Raw genomic sequence first — 19,287 nt, 5'->3', positions numbered from 1 at the left:
CTGTGGGGTTACTGGACTGACAGCCTGTGCTTTGGGACTGGTAGAAGCTCACAGCAGCACCTGCTGCTTGTTGAGGACAGTAGCTGCAGAATGATCCGAGTTTTCCTGTCAGTCTCCAAAACGGCAGAAAAAGTCGCTAGATTTGTGGCTAGTCGCTTTTGACAAAAAAAGTCGCTAGGATGCTTTGGAAAGTTGCTGGATTTAGCGAGAAAGTTGCTAAGTTAGCAACACTGGCGCCGCGCTCCGCATCAGCTCGTGTGTGTGTGTGTGTGTGTGTGTGTGTGTGTGTGTGTGTGTGTGTGCGTGCGCGCGCGCACTGATGACGTCAGGCCGGGCGTCACATAAAAACTCACTCACAACTCCATTTATATCGGTTATAGTTTTCTCATTTTATGCGGAAATTGTGAAATCAAGCGGGACCCGCATATTTCTCTTTTTTTTTTTTTCGTGGAAATGTGAGATTCTTGCGGGAATTATGCGCTGTTTTGCGGGGATTATGCGGCCTTTTGGGAAATAATTGACCCCCGCATAATCAGCGGCATTTTGGTGATTAATGCGGGAATTCATGCGATCGCATAATCGCGTTTTTCTGGAGGGTCTAGTAAATACGCAGTAACACCTGAATGTTATGGCTGATCCTTGTTCACATCCTGGTGCTTACAAACATCTGGCGCTCAGACGAATCCGTGAGGCAAAGGTTCAGCTCCGTCCTTTAGCTCTGTCTCTGTAGATTGTGTTGGAAAGGAGACACAACAAATTAAGATTTTAATTTTTTAACCCTGCAGCTTCTTAGCGTTTTTTATTTTTATTTCTCTCACATTTTCACTCAATGTGGGAAAATCTTTCACTACTATATAAAGTCCTGCATCTCTGTAGAAGCAGCAAAGCCAGGAGTAGAAGTGGAGAGTCTTTGGTGCAACATAACCCACTTACAATGTCGTAAATAAGAGTTGAATTATTTCAGAAAAAATAGCTGAACTTGTAGAAAGTTTTCCAAGGTTGCCAATACTTTCTCCATAGATAATTTACTACTTACATTTTTAATTTACTTCCATACGTGCTTCTTATCTGTCCTGTTTAAACACATCTAGCAGAGGAGGAATTTCTGCCATGTGACCGTTAATGACTCAATAATGGTTTCCCAGTTGCAATGAGAAGTGCCTAATTTTTTATTTTTTTACAGAATCTGACCAGAGCAAACTGTGAATTTATGGTGAATTTTTAAATGAGACAAGACAAATAAATGATCTTGATGAAACTGTACAATTTCTAACTTTAGATATGTTGTTTTTTTTCACACCAAAGGACACGTCACATGTTGGTAATTCAAAGATTGTCAGACAATTTTAAATCTGAACATTCTCTCTTTTCTTTTCGCTGTTTCTGGCTCTGATAAATGTTGAAATCTTGGTGGTTTTCTAAAGACAACATACCTTTCAAACCTGCCGGCAGCTTTTAGGGTTCAGAGGATAATAAAGACACAACCCTGAACTGTTAACTTTTAATTTATTTCACCAAAAAGCGTGTAGTATGGTTTTTCAAAGGTCAGGATCTACTCACTGAGCTGCTCCCACAGCTTTCAGCTTCTGTTAAAGGAGGCTGCAGTTTGATGTTTGACAGACGGAGGCTCAGTTGTAATTTAATCAACCCCTCCTAATTAATGTAGTAATCCTAAATTTTTGAAGGTCAGGTTGTATTTTTTTAGCCATGAAAGCAATTTAGCCTACTTTAAATAGCTTCTGTAGCGGTTAATAATTTGTCTTCGTGTTTTCTGTCATGACAGGGAAACTGGTCTCTGAAGAGATTCAAGATGGACCGTCAGGGGGTCACCCAGGTTCTGTCTCGTCTCTCTTATATCTCGGCTCTCGGCATGATGACCAGGATCTCGTCTCAGTTTGAGAAGACCAGGAAGGTCAGCGGGCCGCGGTCCCTGCAGCCGTCGCAGTGGGGAATGTTGTGTCCGTCCGACACACCCGAAGGAGAAGTGAGTCTCTGCAGCAGCTACACCCGATCTGATCCGATGACTAAAGTTACACAAACATCAGCTCTGTGTGAACGCAAACAGTCTCCATGCTGAATTAAATGTGTTTTGTGTGTAAAAATAATGCATCATATTAGTATACAGTGCCCTCCATAATTACTGGCACCCCTGGTTAAGACGTGTTTTTTATCTTCTAATAAATTCATAAATTTTCTAAATAATATGGGACCACAATGAAAGAAAGAGGGAAAATCCAACCTTTAATTCAAGTGTATTTATCCAGTGGGGAAAAAAAATCACACATTAAGAAATAATTCTTTTCCATCAAATCATGTGTGCCACAATTATTAGCTCCACTGATTTTAAAGGTAGTGTCTACAGATACGGACCCGTATCCGTAGGCCACAGGCTACGGATACGGCACTTTCCATTTGCCAGACAGATACGGACCTGTACGCGAGTCTCGCGAGTCAAGAAGCTGCTAACCACTGCAAACTGTTGAAAGGTAAGCAAAGGTTAGGGTTAGTGTTAGGGTTAGGTTTAGGGTCCGTACCTGTAGTACCGATGCTACGGGTCCGTACCGCTAGCGTCTACCGGGAGTCACGTGACCAGATCTCGCGTATCTGATTGGCAAATGGAAAGTGCCGTATCCGTAGTCCACAGACTACGGGTACGGGTCCGTACTTCTAGCAACAACCGATTTTAATACTTTGTACAACCCCCTTTTGTTGAGAAAACAGCACCTAATCTTCTCCTATAATACATTTTTCAACAATTTTCAGTGTGAGAGTTTGCTTCTGCAATAAAAACTGGATTTATTTTAAGGTTTTCAACACATCTTAACCAGGGGTGCCAATAATTATGGAGGGCGCTGTAAATAGGATTCAATTTGGTTGATTTTTTTCCCGAATGTTCTTAAAGAAACAATTTTTTTTAGCATTTCTTTTTTTCCATCAAAAAATGTTCAAAAATTTCCCCAAAAGTTTTGAAAATGTGAAAGTTTTTACCGTAAAAACATTATGTTTTTTCCACATTTTCAAGCTTTAAAGCGGGTCAGTTTGACCCACAGGATGACACGAGAGTTAAAACAATAATTTCAAGACTGTTTGACTTAACAATAGGGCTGGACCCGACTATCCGTTTGCTATGGCACTATCCGGATATAAATTTTGGTATCCGAATATTCACCCCACCCCCCGACCTGTTGGCCCGTTTTAAAGCTTGAAAATGTGGGAAAAAATATATTTTCACAGTGGAACTTCTGATGTCCACATTTTCTACATTTTTGGGAAATCTTTGAACATTTTTTGGTGGGAAAAAAAGAAATGTTAAAAATGTTTCTTAAAAACATTTCCAAAAAAAATCAACCAAAATCCAACAAATTTCTGAAAATTTGTAAAACCTTTAGGAAGGAAATTCTGATAATTCCTTAAAAAATTTCCCTTTAAAGTTAAAAAAAAATAAAATGAAGAAATAAATCCCCCAAATTTGGAAAGAAAATTCTTTTAAATATTTTTTGGAAATTAGTAAAAATCTCGTCAAAAAAAATTCCTAAAAATATCTAAAGTAATTACATATATATCAATAAAACATTCCCATAAAAATCAACCAAAATCCAGCGAAATTCGCTGGATTTTGGTTGATTTTTATGGGAATGTTTTTAAAGAAAATATCAGAAGTTTTACTGATATATATTTGGAAACACTTTAGATATTTTTAGGATTTTTTAGAAGATTTTTACTCATTTTTTGAAAATATCTACAAGAATTTTCTTGCCAAATTTGGGGGATTTTTTTAAAATAAAACTTTTAAGGAATTACTGGAATTTTCTTCCTGAACATTTTGCAGATTTTCAGAAATTTGGGGGGTTTTTTTGCTGAATTTTTGACTTTTTTTCAGAGAAGGAAACAATATTTTCTGTTGCTCATAAATGAAGACAACAGGAGGGTTAAATGCCGTCGTCTTGTGGTTTGATGCTTCTGTGTTGTCGTGCATTTCCCCTCTGATATCTGCTCAAACCTGTCCTTTCGTAGGCCTGCGGTCTGGTGAAGAACTTGGCTCTGATGACTCACATCACCACCGACATGGAGGACGGTCCGATCATCAAGCTGGCCTTCAACCTCGGGGTGGAAGACGTCAACCTGCTGTGCGGAGAGGAGCTCTCCTACCCGAGCGTCTTCCTCGTCTTCCTCAACGGTAAAACTCCTCCGCACCCGAGAACGTAACGAATAAATAAATAGACAAACGCAGAGAGAATTAACGCCGGATGCTGTTCCTTCAGATCGCTTGAAAAGAAAAGTCTTAATCCTGCCTTTTTTGAATGCGGTGCGTGTGAACATGAAGGGAAAAACATTCTGTTTAGTTTACAGAAGGTAATTTTGTGTTTTGCGGGGCGGCTGATAAGTCGTTAATTTCACGGCAGCAGTAGGTATTATTCTTGAGTCAAAACTTGGCCCCTTAATTACTGTATATGTTTGTCTCGCCGCCGATAACTGTCAAATTATATTAGCTGCCATACCATTTAATTAGTTGGTAGCAGCAGGTGTCAAAGCCCTTCAGAGTGTGTTCGGCGCAAACGTGCCCTCACACAGAGGCAGAGCACAGTGTCTCCTCTGTTCTCCGCTCATTTGTCTGTCAGGCTTGATATGAACAAACCCCTGCAGGCAGTTTGAGCTCTGCTTTCTGTGTAGAAAAAAAACAAAAAAAAAACGCCCGTTTCAATCCTTCATTCCATGCAGAGTTTGTGGATGCGAGCTTCGAGTCACAAATTAAAAAATTCAACTGCAGTGTTGAGTTGATTGATCGTGAATTGTGACTCTTTTTCTGTTTCATTTATTTTTTTTATTGGTATCCAGAGCCTTACAGGACAAATTAAACGCGTTGAGAAAAGAGAAGTGAAGGCATTTCAGAAGATAAAGAGTAAATAGTTACAGCTTAAAGTTCTCCTCCTGGTTGTCGTCTTTCATCTACAGAAACAAAAGTACAAAAAAGAGAGAAAAGGCAAACACGCATCTGATAACTTGTGTTGTATCTTACGATTCTTTTTCAAGTCAAAATGTCAGAATTTTCTTTTTGCAGATGATTATAAAACTAAATTTGCTCTTTTTCCTCGTTTTCTGTGATAGCAAATGGAATATCTTTACGTTTTAGACTAAAGACGCCACATTGGGCTCTGAGGAGCTGTGAGGAGTTTTTGTTTTCCAGGTAGAATTATTGAAAACGTAATGAAATATCACATTTGATCATTTTTAGGTAAACGCAGAATTCACATAAAATCGCACAAAAATCCGCTCAACAGAGCCATCTTCTAGAAATAAAAATAAAAAAGAGTTTTAATTGTAATGCACTTTTGATTTAGTGTGACATTGAAGATACAAACAAAACAACCATGTAATGAAAACAAAGCAATCACAATAAAAAGTAGAAACTTTAGGGGTACGTTTGATTGAAAGCTTTGTTAGAAATAAAGGTCTGTAGGCCTTTTTTTGGAACGTCCACCGTCTCTGAATCGCTCAGGTGTTCAGGGAGGGAAAGCAAACGTCATATTTCTGGAATCAATTTGAGTTTTTGTCCTCCGTCTGCTTTACCTCCTCAGGTAACATCCTTGGTGTGATACGAGACCATCATAAGCTCGTCAGCACCTTCAGACTGATGCGCAGGGCGGGTTTTATCAACGAGTTCGTTTCCATCTCCACCAATCTGACCGACCGCTGCGTGTACATCTCATCTGACGGAGGACGGCTCTGCAGGTGGGGAAGTTTAGCTAAAAATATTTTTAAAAAACGAATAAAAATGTAGTATATGGAGTACATGCAGCACGGCACTGTCGCTTACAGCAGCCAGGATTCAGTGTTTTGTGCTTCAGAGTTGTCGACTTTGAGAGTTTTTCTTCATTATGTGCTCACAATAAAGCAGAGGAGAAACGTGCCTCAGTGGTTGAGCTGCTTTGGTGTGTGCCGTTTATCTCCTGCAGGCCGTACATCATCGTGAAGAAGCGAGTGCCGATGGTGAAAAACAAGCACATTGAAGATCTGTCTCAGGGCTACAGGTGAGGCTGGGAGTCATCGCTTGTTTTTAAAGAAACAGGGTTTTTCATGGAGCTTGTCATTTGGATTTCATTCATGTGTTTAGATACCGAACAAAAACCTCATACAAGAAAGTTATTCATTCATTTGCTGTACAAAAATGATATTAATATCGTTCTTATTTTGTCTGGAAGTTTGAGTTCTTTCTTCTTGTTGCACACTTCTAGAAAAGGGCCTGAGTTGTGGGTAGATTTTTCCAGAGTTTGTCTTTGTAGAATATATTTCCTACTCAGATTCCTAAAAGAATATCTCAAAACGGTAACGCTCAGTGTCACGTTTAATGGTTCTCATGTTGCTTTCGTGCAACTTCCTGCCCATATTTATTCTGTTACTGGTTTTTATGTGATTTAATCTACCTCCCACTCTGTATTGTATATATCTTGCCCCTTTTGCATATGTTGTAATACTTATTATTATAGTCTTGTTTATATGTACTTTTGATTTTATTATTTGTTGTTGCTAATTTAGCTTCTTATCAATTCAGTCTTTTCTATTCAGTTCTAACTTGTGCAGTGTTTCAAATCAAATTAATCTTTTCTGAAGCATCCTTTTTTTTTTCCTTCTTCACTCTAGAACCTTCGAGGATTTCCTGCACGAGGGCCTGGTGGAGTATCTGGACGTGAACGAGGAGAACGACTGTCAGATCGCGCTTTATGAATACATGATTAACAAGTGAGTGGAACAAGATGACCTTTAAGAAAAAAAATCCTCCTGGTGTGATCCGCGCAAACCTCTTCTGTTTGCCTCATTTCTTTAGAGACACGACGCACTTGGAGATCGAGCCCTTCACTCTGCTGGGAGTGTGCGCCGGCCTCATTCCCTACCCCCACCACAACCAGTCGCCCAGGAACACATACCAGTGCGCCATGGGCAAGCAGGCCATGGGTAAGACGCAGCCGAGCAGGTAGCTTCAGTCGGCAGCCAGCAAACTGAAATTGTTTCTCGAGCCTCCTCCTCACAGCTGCAGCTCTTTCCACAGACACTACAGTAATTCAGTCCTGCATGAACGCTGCTCTTAAGCCTCCCAAATCTGCCGGTTCAGAGTTTAGAGTTTTATTTGCACGAGTTAAAATCATACAAAAGGACATTAGAATAACAAACAGTACAGATACAAGCAGCCTGCTGGTTCGTCTCTCCTGAAACTCGGCTCCTGCGCTACTCCCTGTCACAATGCATTTGTGTGTGTGATTGAGTGTTTGTCTTATGTGTGTGTGTCAGTGTGTGTATGCGCATGGACATCAAACATGGGGCGCTTGCGTAGGTTCTCCATTGTGCAGTGTGTGCGGAGGCCCTTTCCCTGCCAGTCACCCAGAGTGTCATTAGCAATTCATTGTGTCTGCTCTGGCTGTGCTCAGGGGGTCAGTGTGCTCAGCTGCAAAAGACCACAGAGTGTGCACCCGGAGCTCCTTGGTTACCAAAACTTCCCCAAACGGCCCTGCTAACATTCGTAAGAGCCGCGGTCACCCCCACCCCGCCGCTTCACCTCCGTCCATCCCTTCCTCCGCTCCCCCTCCCCTCCAATCTTTACAAAAACACAGACTGGAACTATATTTGGCCCAATATCCTCTGCCTTGTCTGTTTTGTATGGACGGCGCTATACATGTGCAAATCTGGCTGTGTGGCCCGGGCCCATTATCACACACTCTGTGCTTGTAGCCTGATTGTGAAGTAATAGCATCTGACAAATGTCAAGGCTTCCAGGGAGGCCAGGCTTTATGCCATAACTCGCCCGTTCCTGCTTCGCTGTGAGACGCTGCTAGCCACACCCAGTCAGACGGGATATTTAACACCTTTAATCTGCTAAAAAGAGCTTTATTGACAGTTACAGAGGTTCTGTGTACATTAAAACCCTACAACTTTGAAAATAATATTGCAGGTACACGGTAGAATTGTCTCAGAGTCATTTTATTAAGTATTCCAGAAGTTTCATTAACTGTATTAGTTGTGTTTCATTTTGACTCACTGTGGGTTGTAAAAACTTGGAATCATCATGCATAACATTTTCAAAGTGACCACAGCTGTTACCCATACTGGAAAAAATGGCGACTCTACAAACTACGGATATTTTACTGCTTGGATTTTTGATTTGCTTCTATGCTTGTTTCCTATCTGCTGAACACTGCCTGCAGTTCAACAAAAGCGTCTCGATTTGTCACGGTTTTTGTGAGAACTTTTTCCTTTTTATGGAATCTAGTTGCTAAAATTGGTTTATTTTTTAGAAAAAAAATGCAAATGAGATCTGTAGAACGAAGTGATTCTGATGTTTAGCTTGAATGAAGTCAAAGATAAACGGGAGTAGTTCAAGGACCTTCAGAAAGTTAGCCCTCGTGTCGTCCTATGGGTCAAACTGACCCGTTTTAAAGTTGGAAAATGTGGAAAAAAATATATGTTTTCATAGTGAAACTTCTGACGTCCACATTTTGAAAATTTTTGGAAAGTTTTTGAACATTTTTTTTGGTGGGAAAAAAAAAAGAAATGCTAAAAATATGCTTCTTAGGAATCTACAAAAAATCAACATGCATTTCTTTGTCTGAAAAAAATAAAAAAAATTTAGCAAAAAAAATTCCTCAAATTTCTGAAAATTTGTAAAACCTTTAGGAAGAAAATTAAAAAAAAAACAGAACAGTGAATTTCACTGGATTTGGTTGATTTTTATGTGAATGTTCTTAAAGAAAATATGAGAAGTTTTACTGATACATATGTAATCACTTTAGATATTTTTACTAATTTTCAAAAAATATTTAAAAGAATTTTCTTGCCAAATTTGGGGGATTTATTTCTTCATTTTATTTTTTTTACTTTTAAAGGAAATTTTTAAGGAATTATCAGAATTTTCTTCCTAAAGGTTTTACAAATTTTCAGAAATTTGAAGAATTTTTTTTGCCAATTTTTTTTTTTTTCAGACAAAGAAACAATATTTTTTGGTGCCTGTAAATGAGGACAACAGGAGGCTTAAACAATGTCGAATCTTATTGTTTTTGCATCTTGTGCTGTAACACACTCTTCAAACCTGCCAGCGATCTTTCCAGAGTTCAGATTCACTCTTGGTGTTTCATCTCTGTAGGAACTATCGGCTACAACCAGAGGAACCGCATCGACACTCTGATGTACCTGCTGGCATATCCTCAGAGGCCGATGGTCAAAACGAAAACCATCGAGCTGATCGACTTCGAGAAGCTGCCGGCCGGTCAGAACGCCACCGTGGCTGTGATGAGCTACAGCGGCTACGACATCGAGGACGCTCTGGTCCTGAACAAAGCTTCACTCGACAGAGGTGAGAGCTGCTGGTCTTAAAGTACCGTTGATCTTTCAGTGGATGCGACTTCAATTTTAGTTAAATCAGCAGCATATCAGCAGTTCCAGGCAGCAGACAGGAAGTCTAATTGCACTAAACATGTTTCCCTCCAGGATTCGGCCGCTGCCTCGTCTATAAAAACACCAAATGCACACTGCGGCGTTACACCAACCAGACCTTTGACAAGGTGATGGGGCCGATGCTGGACGCCACCACAAGGAAACCCATCTGGAGGCACAACATCCTGGATGCTGACGGCATCTGCTCCCCTGGTGAGACACCCAGCATGCTGTGCTGCTCTTCCCTCGACTACACAGCAAAAACTCAAAGTCTATTTGTCTTATTTTTAGTCAAAATGTCTCATCCTGCTTGATTTAAGATAAATTCACTGAACAAGTGGCATTTCACCCGATGGAGGGACTCGTTTTAAGACAATGCATCTTGTTAATTCAAGCAATCTTGAAATGATCTTGTTTTGAGTTCTGTTTTACAAGAAAACTCAAAATAAGTTAAATACATCTCAAACCAGGAGGTTACATAAAAGCAAAAATCTATTTTTGAGTGAAAAACTGCTACTTTTTTTAGCATGTCGGACTTATTTTGACTCTGAGTCAGAGTTGACCGTTTTAAAGTTCGAAAATGTAGAAAACGATGTATATTTTCACAGTGAAACTTCTGATGTCCAGCCTAGCTGCGCCAGACAACCCACAGCAACGAATTCAATTAGTATCCTCGGTAAGCCTCGAGGTTGGATGCTCCTAAAACTGACCGGACGAATCACCATGAAGTGTAGAGTCGGAAGGCGGGCGTAACTAAGTGACGACAGAGGCATGACGATTCTGACAGAACAACCGGAAACAACTAGCCTAGCCGCGCTAGACAACCCACGGCAACGACTTTCATTCTCTGCCAGGGTCGACAACAAAAACGACAACAGTCGTTGAGCTCCATTAGCGACGACTCTGAATAATCTTTCTGTTAACATGTCTGTAATATACTTGAGCTTCACCCATGACTGTATAAATAAGGCTTCACCGAACTACCGCATCCTCTGATTTCCGGCGCTCTAGGAGCCTATTCGTTGCGTTGATTGGTTGTATACCTACCCAATTGCTGCAGAGTGATTTGAAAGACGACCTTTTAGCCCGCCTCCCTGCCTGTCGAGAGTTCCTAGACCCTTGTGTCTTCAGAGCTGGGTCTAGCGCGGCTAGGCTATCTGATGTCCACATTTTCAACATTTTTGGGAAGTTTTTGAACATTTTTTGGTGAAAAGAAGAACTGTTAAAAATGTTTAAGAACATTCACATAAAAATCTGCCAAAATTCGCTGGATTTTGGCTGATTTTTATGTGAATGTTCTTAAAGAAAATATCAGACATTTTACTGATATATATGTAGTCACAATATTTTTAAGATTTTTTTTGGGAAGATTTTTACTCATTGCTACAGTAAATGTGGCCAATTTTATCGTTAACAGTATTCATGACTCAGTACTGTGGTTTGTTTAACCCTTTATGCTTCAGTGCGTCGTAGGTGTACCGCCGGCGGTACACTTACTAATTTGCATAGGAATTTCAAGAATGTCCGACGGCTGCAAACACGATTATACAAACACTATACGCCGATGGAAAGCTTAGATTCTCATGAATCCGCCGGTATAAACCACTTTCAGATGCGATTACCACAGCGGGTGAGAAAAACACATTTGTCCGACAAAAACAAATATTCATCCATCCGTTCTCTACACACGGCTTCAACGTACACAGAGCGACTCACATTTCCGGGTTCATTATTACACACAGAAAAAAAGATTCCACAAAAAACGGCCATAATCCAACCTTTTACATCCAGACAACACAAGCCAGTAAACTATTTTGTCCAAAACATGTCCTGAAGTCGGTATAAAATCCACGAATCGGTCGTTTTCAAGGAAATGCACCTCGCGATGTGCGTCCAATATTCCCTGTATTTTTCGTCATTTTTTTTATTTAAAAATAGAATATTAGCGATTTTTTTGTACTGAAAACGGCTGGAATTGACTGAAGCTTAAAGGGTTAATGTGATATGATTCATCTTTGATTCAGATTATGGAGGATTTTGATTCTTATAGAGTTAAAGAATCGCCGACGTCCACGAAAAGAACAGAGTTTCACTGAGTTAGTTGAGTAGCAGAGTACCCAGCTGTCTTTATCACCACTCCATTTTGTGCTGGCATGCACACACCATGACTAAACGAAGGACACTATCATGGTGCAATGAGTCACTTTGCACATTTCACACACTTGCACACTTGTTTCATCAGCGTCCACTGAGAGCTTCCAACGTGGCATCCAAAATCTCTTCAGAGCAACAATTTACTCAACACTCAAGTTAGATAAAAGGTCGTTTAGCTCAAGTTTGTCCACAGGGTGTCTTGCATTCTCAAGCAGCCGAGCAGCAACTTTTATAAACGGAGTAAATCCTGTAGATTCGAGCCACAACAACGTACGAGGCTGCAAAAAAATCCAAAATACTGCATTTACTGATACACATGAGTAGCTTTATTTTCTGGTGTTGGTTGAAAACGAGCTGTGAGAGTCCGCATGTCTGTCCCTGAGCGTTGTTCAAGACGAAGAAAACATACAAGATGACTCAGAGAGCGCAGTACTCCGCCAAAGCTGCTCAGTTTTTTGTCGTTTGTGGATCCAGACTAGAAGCCGCATCCATGCCAAAATCTAATCGGTTGGTCCTTGTCTTTTCTGAGCTTTCCTTGAAAATTACACAGACGGCGATTGCAGAATTTCTTCTTTTTTGCTCAGTTTGGTGAGAGCAACAAAGATTGATTTTGTAATTTTGACATTACAATTTAAAGGTTATATTTGGGTCAAGTTTTCCGACTGAAGGGCACGTCGCAGATGTGGAGTTCAAGGACTCTTGGAGAGTTCAAAATCCCACAAGTCGTCCCGTTCTGACGGTTTCTGGCTGCACATTTGGCAGTTAATCAGAAGCAGCGTTCCTTTCAAACCCACAGCAGGTTTTTGGTGTGTGTCTGCATGCCGTTTTAACGCCGTTTGAACTGTCGTGTGTTGCTCAGGTGAGCGAGTGGAGAACAAACAGGTGTTGGTGAACAAATCCATGCCAACTGTCACCCAGACACCACTGGAGGGCAGTACCCAGCCAGGCCAGCCCCAGTACAGAGACGTGCCCATCAGGTGAGTGCGCTTCAGCTCCCAACACCACGCCCTCCCACCACGACTTGTTCACCTCACTGTGGAGCCATTTGTGCAGCGTTTGTATATGTGTAGGGAAATACCAAAACAAGACTCAGCTCTTCTACATCCTGCACTCTTCTACATTGGCTCTACTGTTTTCTCTTTGCAGCTATAAGGGATCGACCGACTCGTACATCGAGAAGGTTATGATCTCATCCAACGCTGAAGACGCTTTCCTCATCAAGATCCTCCTGAGGCAAACCAGGAGGCCCGAGATAGGAGACAAATTCAGCAGTCGACACGGACAGAAAGGTGCTTTATACCTCAATGAGATACGAGCAGCTCAGACCTGCCGTAAGAAAACAAAGGGTTGCATTAATATTCACCGCTTTGATGTCAAATTTCAACCTGTTGCAAAAGATTGTAAATGACTGTACCCAAAAAAAAAAGAAAAAAACCTCTGTGCTGAGCGTTTGTTGAGTCAAGTCCCAGTAGCTGTTGCTCTGTCACTGCCCCCCTGTCCTCATCTTTCAAGAGCTCTTTTCAATTAATTGGCTCTTTGTCCTGTGCCAGACTATGCAAATTTATTACACCCCAGCAGTATTCTGCTGCTACTGGGGAAAAAGTGTTTACAACCTCCATTGTTTTGCAGCACCTCCCCTATAGAGGGCTTGTATGATGTTTTAATCAAAAAGCTAACTGGCGCCATGCATAATTTACTCTCTTCATTAACACGGTGGGCACTGGGCGGTCAGCTCAGGACGGGACAATGTCTTCTGTCTCAGATGGTGACGAAGAGAGAGGGGTCGCCGTGGGGTTAGCCGGAGGAGCTCTGGATGGAAACGCCCAGATGTGCAGCTGAAGGACTGCTAGGTTTTAATTGAAGCTCGTTGCAGTCACGCCGAGGTGTTGGCCGCTGTGAAGAAAAGCTTGTGAAACCTACATTTTTAGCACCAGTGGGTTTGTGTCTGTCTCTAGAAGTGACTCCTGATTCAACATATGTGTAATTATTTAATTAGAAGTGAGTCGGCTGCTGTGGTAGATCTCACAGCTACTCATGACTGGTCTCATAAGTCCTGGTCAGCAGAGCAGAATGAGTTAATTATTTACCGGTCACACACACACACACACACACACACACACACACACACAGCTGTGGAGGTGGGGGAGGAGGTGGAGGTTGTCCGTGGTCGGGGCCTATTGTGCGAGCCGCCACTGTGGAGCTGTATGAGCCGTGATGGAGGGCTCTGGACCCTTGCTGTTGTCTTGCCTTTCTCTGCTGATTTCATGCCTCTTTTATCATTCACTTTCACACAAAACAAACAACACCGAGGATGTCTGCTGTTGGAACTAGTGTCTCTCTCTGGTCAACTTCTCCACCGCTTTCCACCTCTTTCCTCCTCCTCTCGCTCCTCTTTCACCCCGCTTTTTTACCCCCGATATTCAGCCTTTTTCTTTCTGCCTTTCCTCTCTTTTTAGTTTCTTCTGGCCCTGCATTACTCGCCTTTTCTCGGCTCTTTTCACCTTCTTCCTGCTGTTGGATGACTTTCCAGTAAATCGCCGCGCTTGTTCCCCGTCAACATCCTGTTGCAACATCCTGTAAGGCATCAACAGTCTTCTGTGTCGCCGACTGCTCAGCTAATAGTGAATTTTTCCCACGTGCACTGATTGAATTTCTCCTCTCCAGTTGATCCCCTCCACTTCCTCTGACTTGAACTGAAAGTCATGGGTGTGTAATCCTGGTCTCCCTGTCCGGCTAAGCACCTTTCTCCACTTCCTGCTCTCCTTCTCTTCGCTCCTCTTTCTCCGTCTTTTTTTTTTCATTTGCAAATGGGCCTACAATCTGTTTACCCTGGCCAGTGAAAAGTGCTTCGGCCCCTCGGCAAACATTTGCACTCGCACTTAAACTCCTGGCTGCCCGGGTGCTTGTCCCCCACATCATGTGAGTCAAAAGAGGAGCCTGTCTGTCCACATGAGTATGGAAATGTCATCCTCCGCCAGAGGTCCATGCAGAGCCTCCCAGCACAAACACAGACAACAAAACTGTTTCACTACAGGTTTTGGTGTGGTCACTTACACTAAAGGACAAATCTGCAATTTAAAATTTTCCATTTTGGCTAAAAAATGAGAGAAAACTGTTGGTAACCTTTTTGTTGCACCTTAATTTTATAGTTTTTTTGTTTTATAATAAACATTTAGTCTGTAAAATGCAATGGAAAAGATTGTTACATATGTATAAAAAGCACAAATGTTTGCCAACATACTAACTAATTATCTGCATTTTATCCGTTTTATTCTCTTTCTGTAGATTTGTTGCTTGCGGCTTTGGACGGCCACATGGTTTTTATTTATTTTTTGTCTTTGTCAGATTGTGCATTAGTTTCAGCATCTTTGTTCTTTGTGCGTTTGTGTTCACTTCAGGTGTTTGTGGCCTCATCGTCCCACAGGAGGACATGCCGTTCTGTGACACGGGCATCTGTCCAGACATCATCATGAACCCTCACGGATATCCCTCCAGAATGACGGTGCGACTCTTTGCAGCTGTTAAATAACAGATGTTGCATTTTCATTGCATACTAATCTGGAGATTATTCCCTCTAAACCAGTGTTTTGTTTTGAAAATGTCAAAAAAGAATGTGAAATGACTGCGATGATTCCCCTGGAGGGTAAAATGATGTATTTTATTGTGTAAAATCCAAAAATGTGCACTTTACTGTCACATTTCTGCAGCTGGAACTAGTAGATGTCTGCATTTTTGCTAAACGGTGATTGAATGATGATCAGAATAGCTGCAGCTGAATTTTTCAACCATTGATTCATTAATCGACTAATAATTTCACCTCTAATATTCTGCGTAACGTCTATCGAGGAGGTTAAATTTCCTTTTGTTTTGGTGAAAAGCGGGTAATTTGACGGCTAATCCCGGACCTGTAGTCGGCTGTAATTTGTGATTTTTGGCCGTGACTTCAGTCTGAGTCACCTCAGTCGCTGTGTTGACTGTCGCTCTTCATAAGTTTGTGTCGGCTCTTCTGAGACAAAACCCTCATTATCCCGGCTCCTCTTCTCTCTGGGTTATCATTGGCTTCCAGAGCACACGTCCATTGACGGCGTTAAGCAGCAATCTCACTGTTCACAAACAGATATTTGTTGCTGCGGAGACGGCTGCCAGCGAAGCCGCCGCCTGTAGCAGTGTGTGGAAGTTTTATCAAACATGCCCAGTACATCTGAACTGTAGCATGGTGCTGAATGTGAATGACATGAGACTTGGCCCCGTTTCTGGCTGCTTTTTTGTCCGCTTACACTGTAAAAACCTGAAAGATCTTTACTGCTGAAGTTGTCAGTGCCAGTGTGTTTGCTGGCTGTGGTTGCCATGGAGAAGGCTCAGAAATGTTTGGCTCGGGAGGACGTTTCTGTGGCCGGAGAGTGATATGAGAGTAGGTGTTTCCTTTTATGCGGTGGGGTCAGGGGTCCTCCGGGTGCGACCTCGGTGGAATTGTCGAAATCAGTCATCCTTGGACCGCTGTCCCGACCCTGAGGGGTACATGTGCGATCTAGCCTCGCCCACAGTATCTGCATGTGATGTAAATCAGACTTATGAACAGAGCTGTTGTTCTGTTTGTGGACTCCATCAGGTGGGGAAGTTGATTGAGCTGCTTGCTGGGAAGGCGGGAGTCCTGGACGGCAGGTTTCACTACGGCACGGCCTTCGGAGGCAGCAAAGTGAAGGATGTGTGTGAGGATCTGATCCGTTATGGCTACAACTACCAGGGCAAAGACTACGTCACCTCAGGAATCACTGGGTAACAAAAACATGTTTTAGATCAGCAACCACAGCATTTCTATAGCATCCTCATTTTCAGATTTCTTGTGTTAAGACCTTTTGGCTGTTGTTATTTCTACTGGGGCTGTCAAAATTAACGCGTTAATGCGGATTAATCCATCAGCATGATTAATCTGATTAATAATTTTAATGCAGTTAATCCATCTGCAGCGTAGAATGACTCAAAATCTCAGAAACGCCTCTGATATTCATTTTTGAAGTTTGTCCAAGCAGACTTATAGGAGATAACACTAATAATTTATTTTTTCTCTATTTCTTCATGTATTTTTCTACTGAGTCAAATCCACTCAACTTCAGTTTGACTGATATTATCTCAAGTACACAATAAAATAAAATGTTTTCTGAAAATTTATCAAAACAGAGTTATCTGTTTTTGCAAATGAACTCTTCATATATTCCCTTCTTCCTTGGATCTGTTTGCTCATACAAAATGAAATGAAATAGATTAAAAATTAATAATATTTATTCATGATAAATCAAAATTAATCCACAGCAACCCTGTGATTAATCTGATTAAGAATATTAATCGTTTGACAGCACTAATTTCCACCTTTACAGTAAAATTGTGAGCTTGTGATTTCAAAAACATAATCATACCAAACCGTCACTCTGATTTTAATGCTATGCAGCTGTTTCTAAGAGAGTTTGCTTTTTCCATCATGCTCTTCATCAGTTTTCTTTCATGTTTCATTTCCTACCTAACTGGTCATTGGGTCCAGTTGTTAAAGCAAAGCTTCTTGGCGACCAAATCTTAAATGTCTGACGTCTCAGAGGCCCCTGAAGGCACCATTATAGTCATGATGTTTTTGTAAAGCAGCACCTGCTCTCACCTGCATAATTACAAGGCGATAGTTATCATCAACAGATGATTCCTTTAGTCTGTAGCAGTAAACCCACAAATGTTCATTGTGCAGCCTCCCCTTCCCTCATATTTTACTCATTTAATTTCATATTTAATAAATAAGAAAATGCTTTAGCCTGATGTGTAAAAAGTGTCTGAATGCTGCGTTTTTCTCAGGGAACCTCTGGAGGCGTACATCTACTTCGGCCCGGTGTATTATCAGAAACTGAAGCACATGGTTCTGGACAAGATGCACGCCAGAGCCCGAGGCCCCAGAGCCGTCCTCACCAGGTAAAACCAACCGTCTCTGCTGATAATACGCTTCTGCTTGTGACAAATGTTTAGAAATTTTTTCTAAAGAACCTCAGATAGTTCAATGTCTGAAGTAACCGTGTTTGGAAGCCTCAGACAGGGAGATGGTAGCTGTTATTCTGGACAAATCAGGTTGATGTGTCCTAATTTCTTGTATTTCTTGAACTCACCTCTCCCGCTGACAGACAGCCGACGGAGGGTCGCTCTAGAGACGGAGGTCTGCGTCTGGGTGAGATGGAGCGAGACTGTCTGATCGGCTACGGAGCGAGTATGTTGCTGCTGGAGCGCCTCATGATCTCCAGCGACGCCTTCGAGGTGGACGTTTGTGGACAGTGTGGACTTTTGGGATATTCTGGATGGTAAGAGGAACCTCAAACCCATAAATGGGATTGAAAGGCATGTTGTCTTTGGAACCATAAAAAGAGAGAGAAACATTAATCTGTGGCACGCTGTTCAGTCGGGAAACGCAACAAACTGTAGGGTTAAAATCGTGACATTTCACCAAAACCACTTTCTCAAACATGTTATTTTAAAAAGAAACGCCAAAAAGAAACTGTTTGCTTCAACCACATTCTGTAAAAAACTAAAAATTCTGCGCTCCTCTGCAACAACAGAAAGCCAGAACTGACTCGGCTGCGACCTCCAGTCACGTGACAAAAATTCTGGGACTTTGTGGCAAAATTACACAGAGCAGATAGGAGACAAATATGGAAACAGTTTATAAATATTACTAATAAAATATCTGTAGAGTCACCTTTTTTTTTTCCAGTATTGGTAACACTTGGGGACAAAATGCTCTTCGTGTTGATTCCTGGTGTTTCTTTGAGGTTTTGTTTTCAAAAAAAAAGTAATAAAAGAAATTCACTTTCATTTGTAACATTATAATTTAATTACACTGCATTTTTGCTGTTGTTTTGTTTTTTTTAACTTCAGGCATTATTTTGAAAAGTCAAATTTCCAACATAACTCAGAGAATTTTCTTTCTTTTTTTATGAGTGATTGCAGCTTTACCATACAGTGAGTAAAAATGTGAAACTGCTTGGTGTTCAGAGGGTTCCAGAACTACTGCAGGCTCTGAAGAGGCGTTGAATGAAGCACCAGAAACGTCAGAGCTTTTGTCCACGATTCAACATGTGCTAAAAGAACAACTAACTAATAGTTTAAATGTTTTCAGTCTCTTCCAAATCAGCTCCTCTTTGTTTAAAACTAAACGCCAAGCTCTAAACTCGTGTGTTTTGTGTCCGTTTGTCGTCCAGGTGTCACTACTGTAAGTCGTCGTGCCACGTTTCCTCCCTGCGGATCCCGTACGCCTGCAAGCTGCTGTTCCAGGAGCTGCAGTCCATGAACATCATCCCCCGACTCAAACTGTCGCGCTACAACGAGTGAGCAGCTCAGGGACAGAAACGTGTGTGAGTGGAAGGTTTAGAGTCAGAGATGTGATGTAAAGAAACTGGTTTAAGTTGTAGATGGTCGAGGTTTAAGTTAGCGGAGGGAGAAAAAGGGTGAAAACAGTTCTTCACAAAACGCAGCATTGTGAAGTTTGGAACATGTTTCTGATTTATGTTGATACCTTTGTATGTGTACATAATAAACACAAAACAGTCATTTTGCGAACAACTGCTGTATTTTGCTCAGTTTTTATGAATATCAAAATAGGAACACACCTCAGAAAACATTTGATGAAGCATAAAAATAACACGAGGAAAATTCAGCAAACGTTTTTAGTTTCTTGAAAAGACGGCC

At 41.4% G+C, this 19,287-nt stretch overlaps 1 protein-coding gene across 1 annotated transcript in view; it reads left to right on the top strand.

Annotated features, from left to right (window-relative positions):
- Window positions 1–19,161, top strand: part of polr3b (polymerase (RNA) III (DNA directed) polypeptide B) — a 34,609-nt gene extending 15,448 nt beyond the window's left edge. The window contains exons 14-28 of the mRNA XM_022200562.2: window positions 1,784–1,984; window positions 4,015–4,177; window positions 5,577–5,730; window positions 5,955–6,029; window positions 6,640–6,738; window positions 6,824–6,951; window positions 9,131–9,340; window positions 9,475–9,633; window positions 12,434–12,551; window positions 12,721–12,863; window positions 14,973–15,076; window positions 16,184–16,350; window positions 17,410–17,523; window positions 17,730–17,903; window positions 18,801–19,161. Coding sequence (XP_022056254.2) covers window positions 1,784–1,984; window positions 4,015–4,177; window positions 5,577–5,730; window positions 5,955–6,029; window positions 6,640–6,738; window positions 6,824–6,951; window positions 9,131–9,340; window positions 9,475–9,633; window positions 12,434–12,551; window positions 12,721–12,863; window positions 14,973–15,076; window positions 16,184–16,350; window positions 17,410–17,523; window positions 17,730–17,903; window positions 18,801–18,930 — 2,139 coding nt within the window. The 3' untranslated portion in view covers window positions 18,931–19,161. The remainder of the gene's footprint in view (window positions 1–1,783; window positions 1,985–4,014; window positions 4,178–5,576; window positions 5,731–5,954; window positions 6,030–6,639; window positions 6,739–6,823; window positions 6,952–9,130; window positions 9,341–9,474; window positions 9,634–12,433; window positions 12,552–12,720; window positions 12,864–14,972; window positions 15,077–16,183; window positions 16,351–17,409; window positions 17,524–17,729; window positions 17,904–18,800) is intronic.
- The last annotated feature ends 126 nt before the right edge of the window (window positions 19,162–19,287 follow it).

The sequence above is a fragment of the Acanthochromis polyacanthus genome, chromosome 8 (genome assembly GCF_021347895.1).
Source record: "Acanthochromis polyacanthus isolate Apoly-LR-REF ecotype Palm Island chromosome 8, KAUST_Apoly_ChrSc, whole genome shotgun sequence".
NCBI lineage: Eukaryota > Metazoa > Chordata > Actinopteri > Pomacentridae > Acanthochromis > Acanthochromis polyacanthus.
This window is presented reverse-complemented; position numbering and strand designations above follow the sequence as displayed.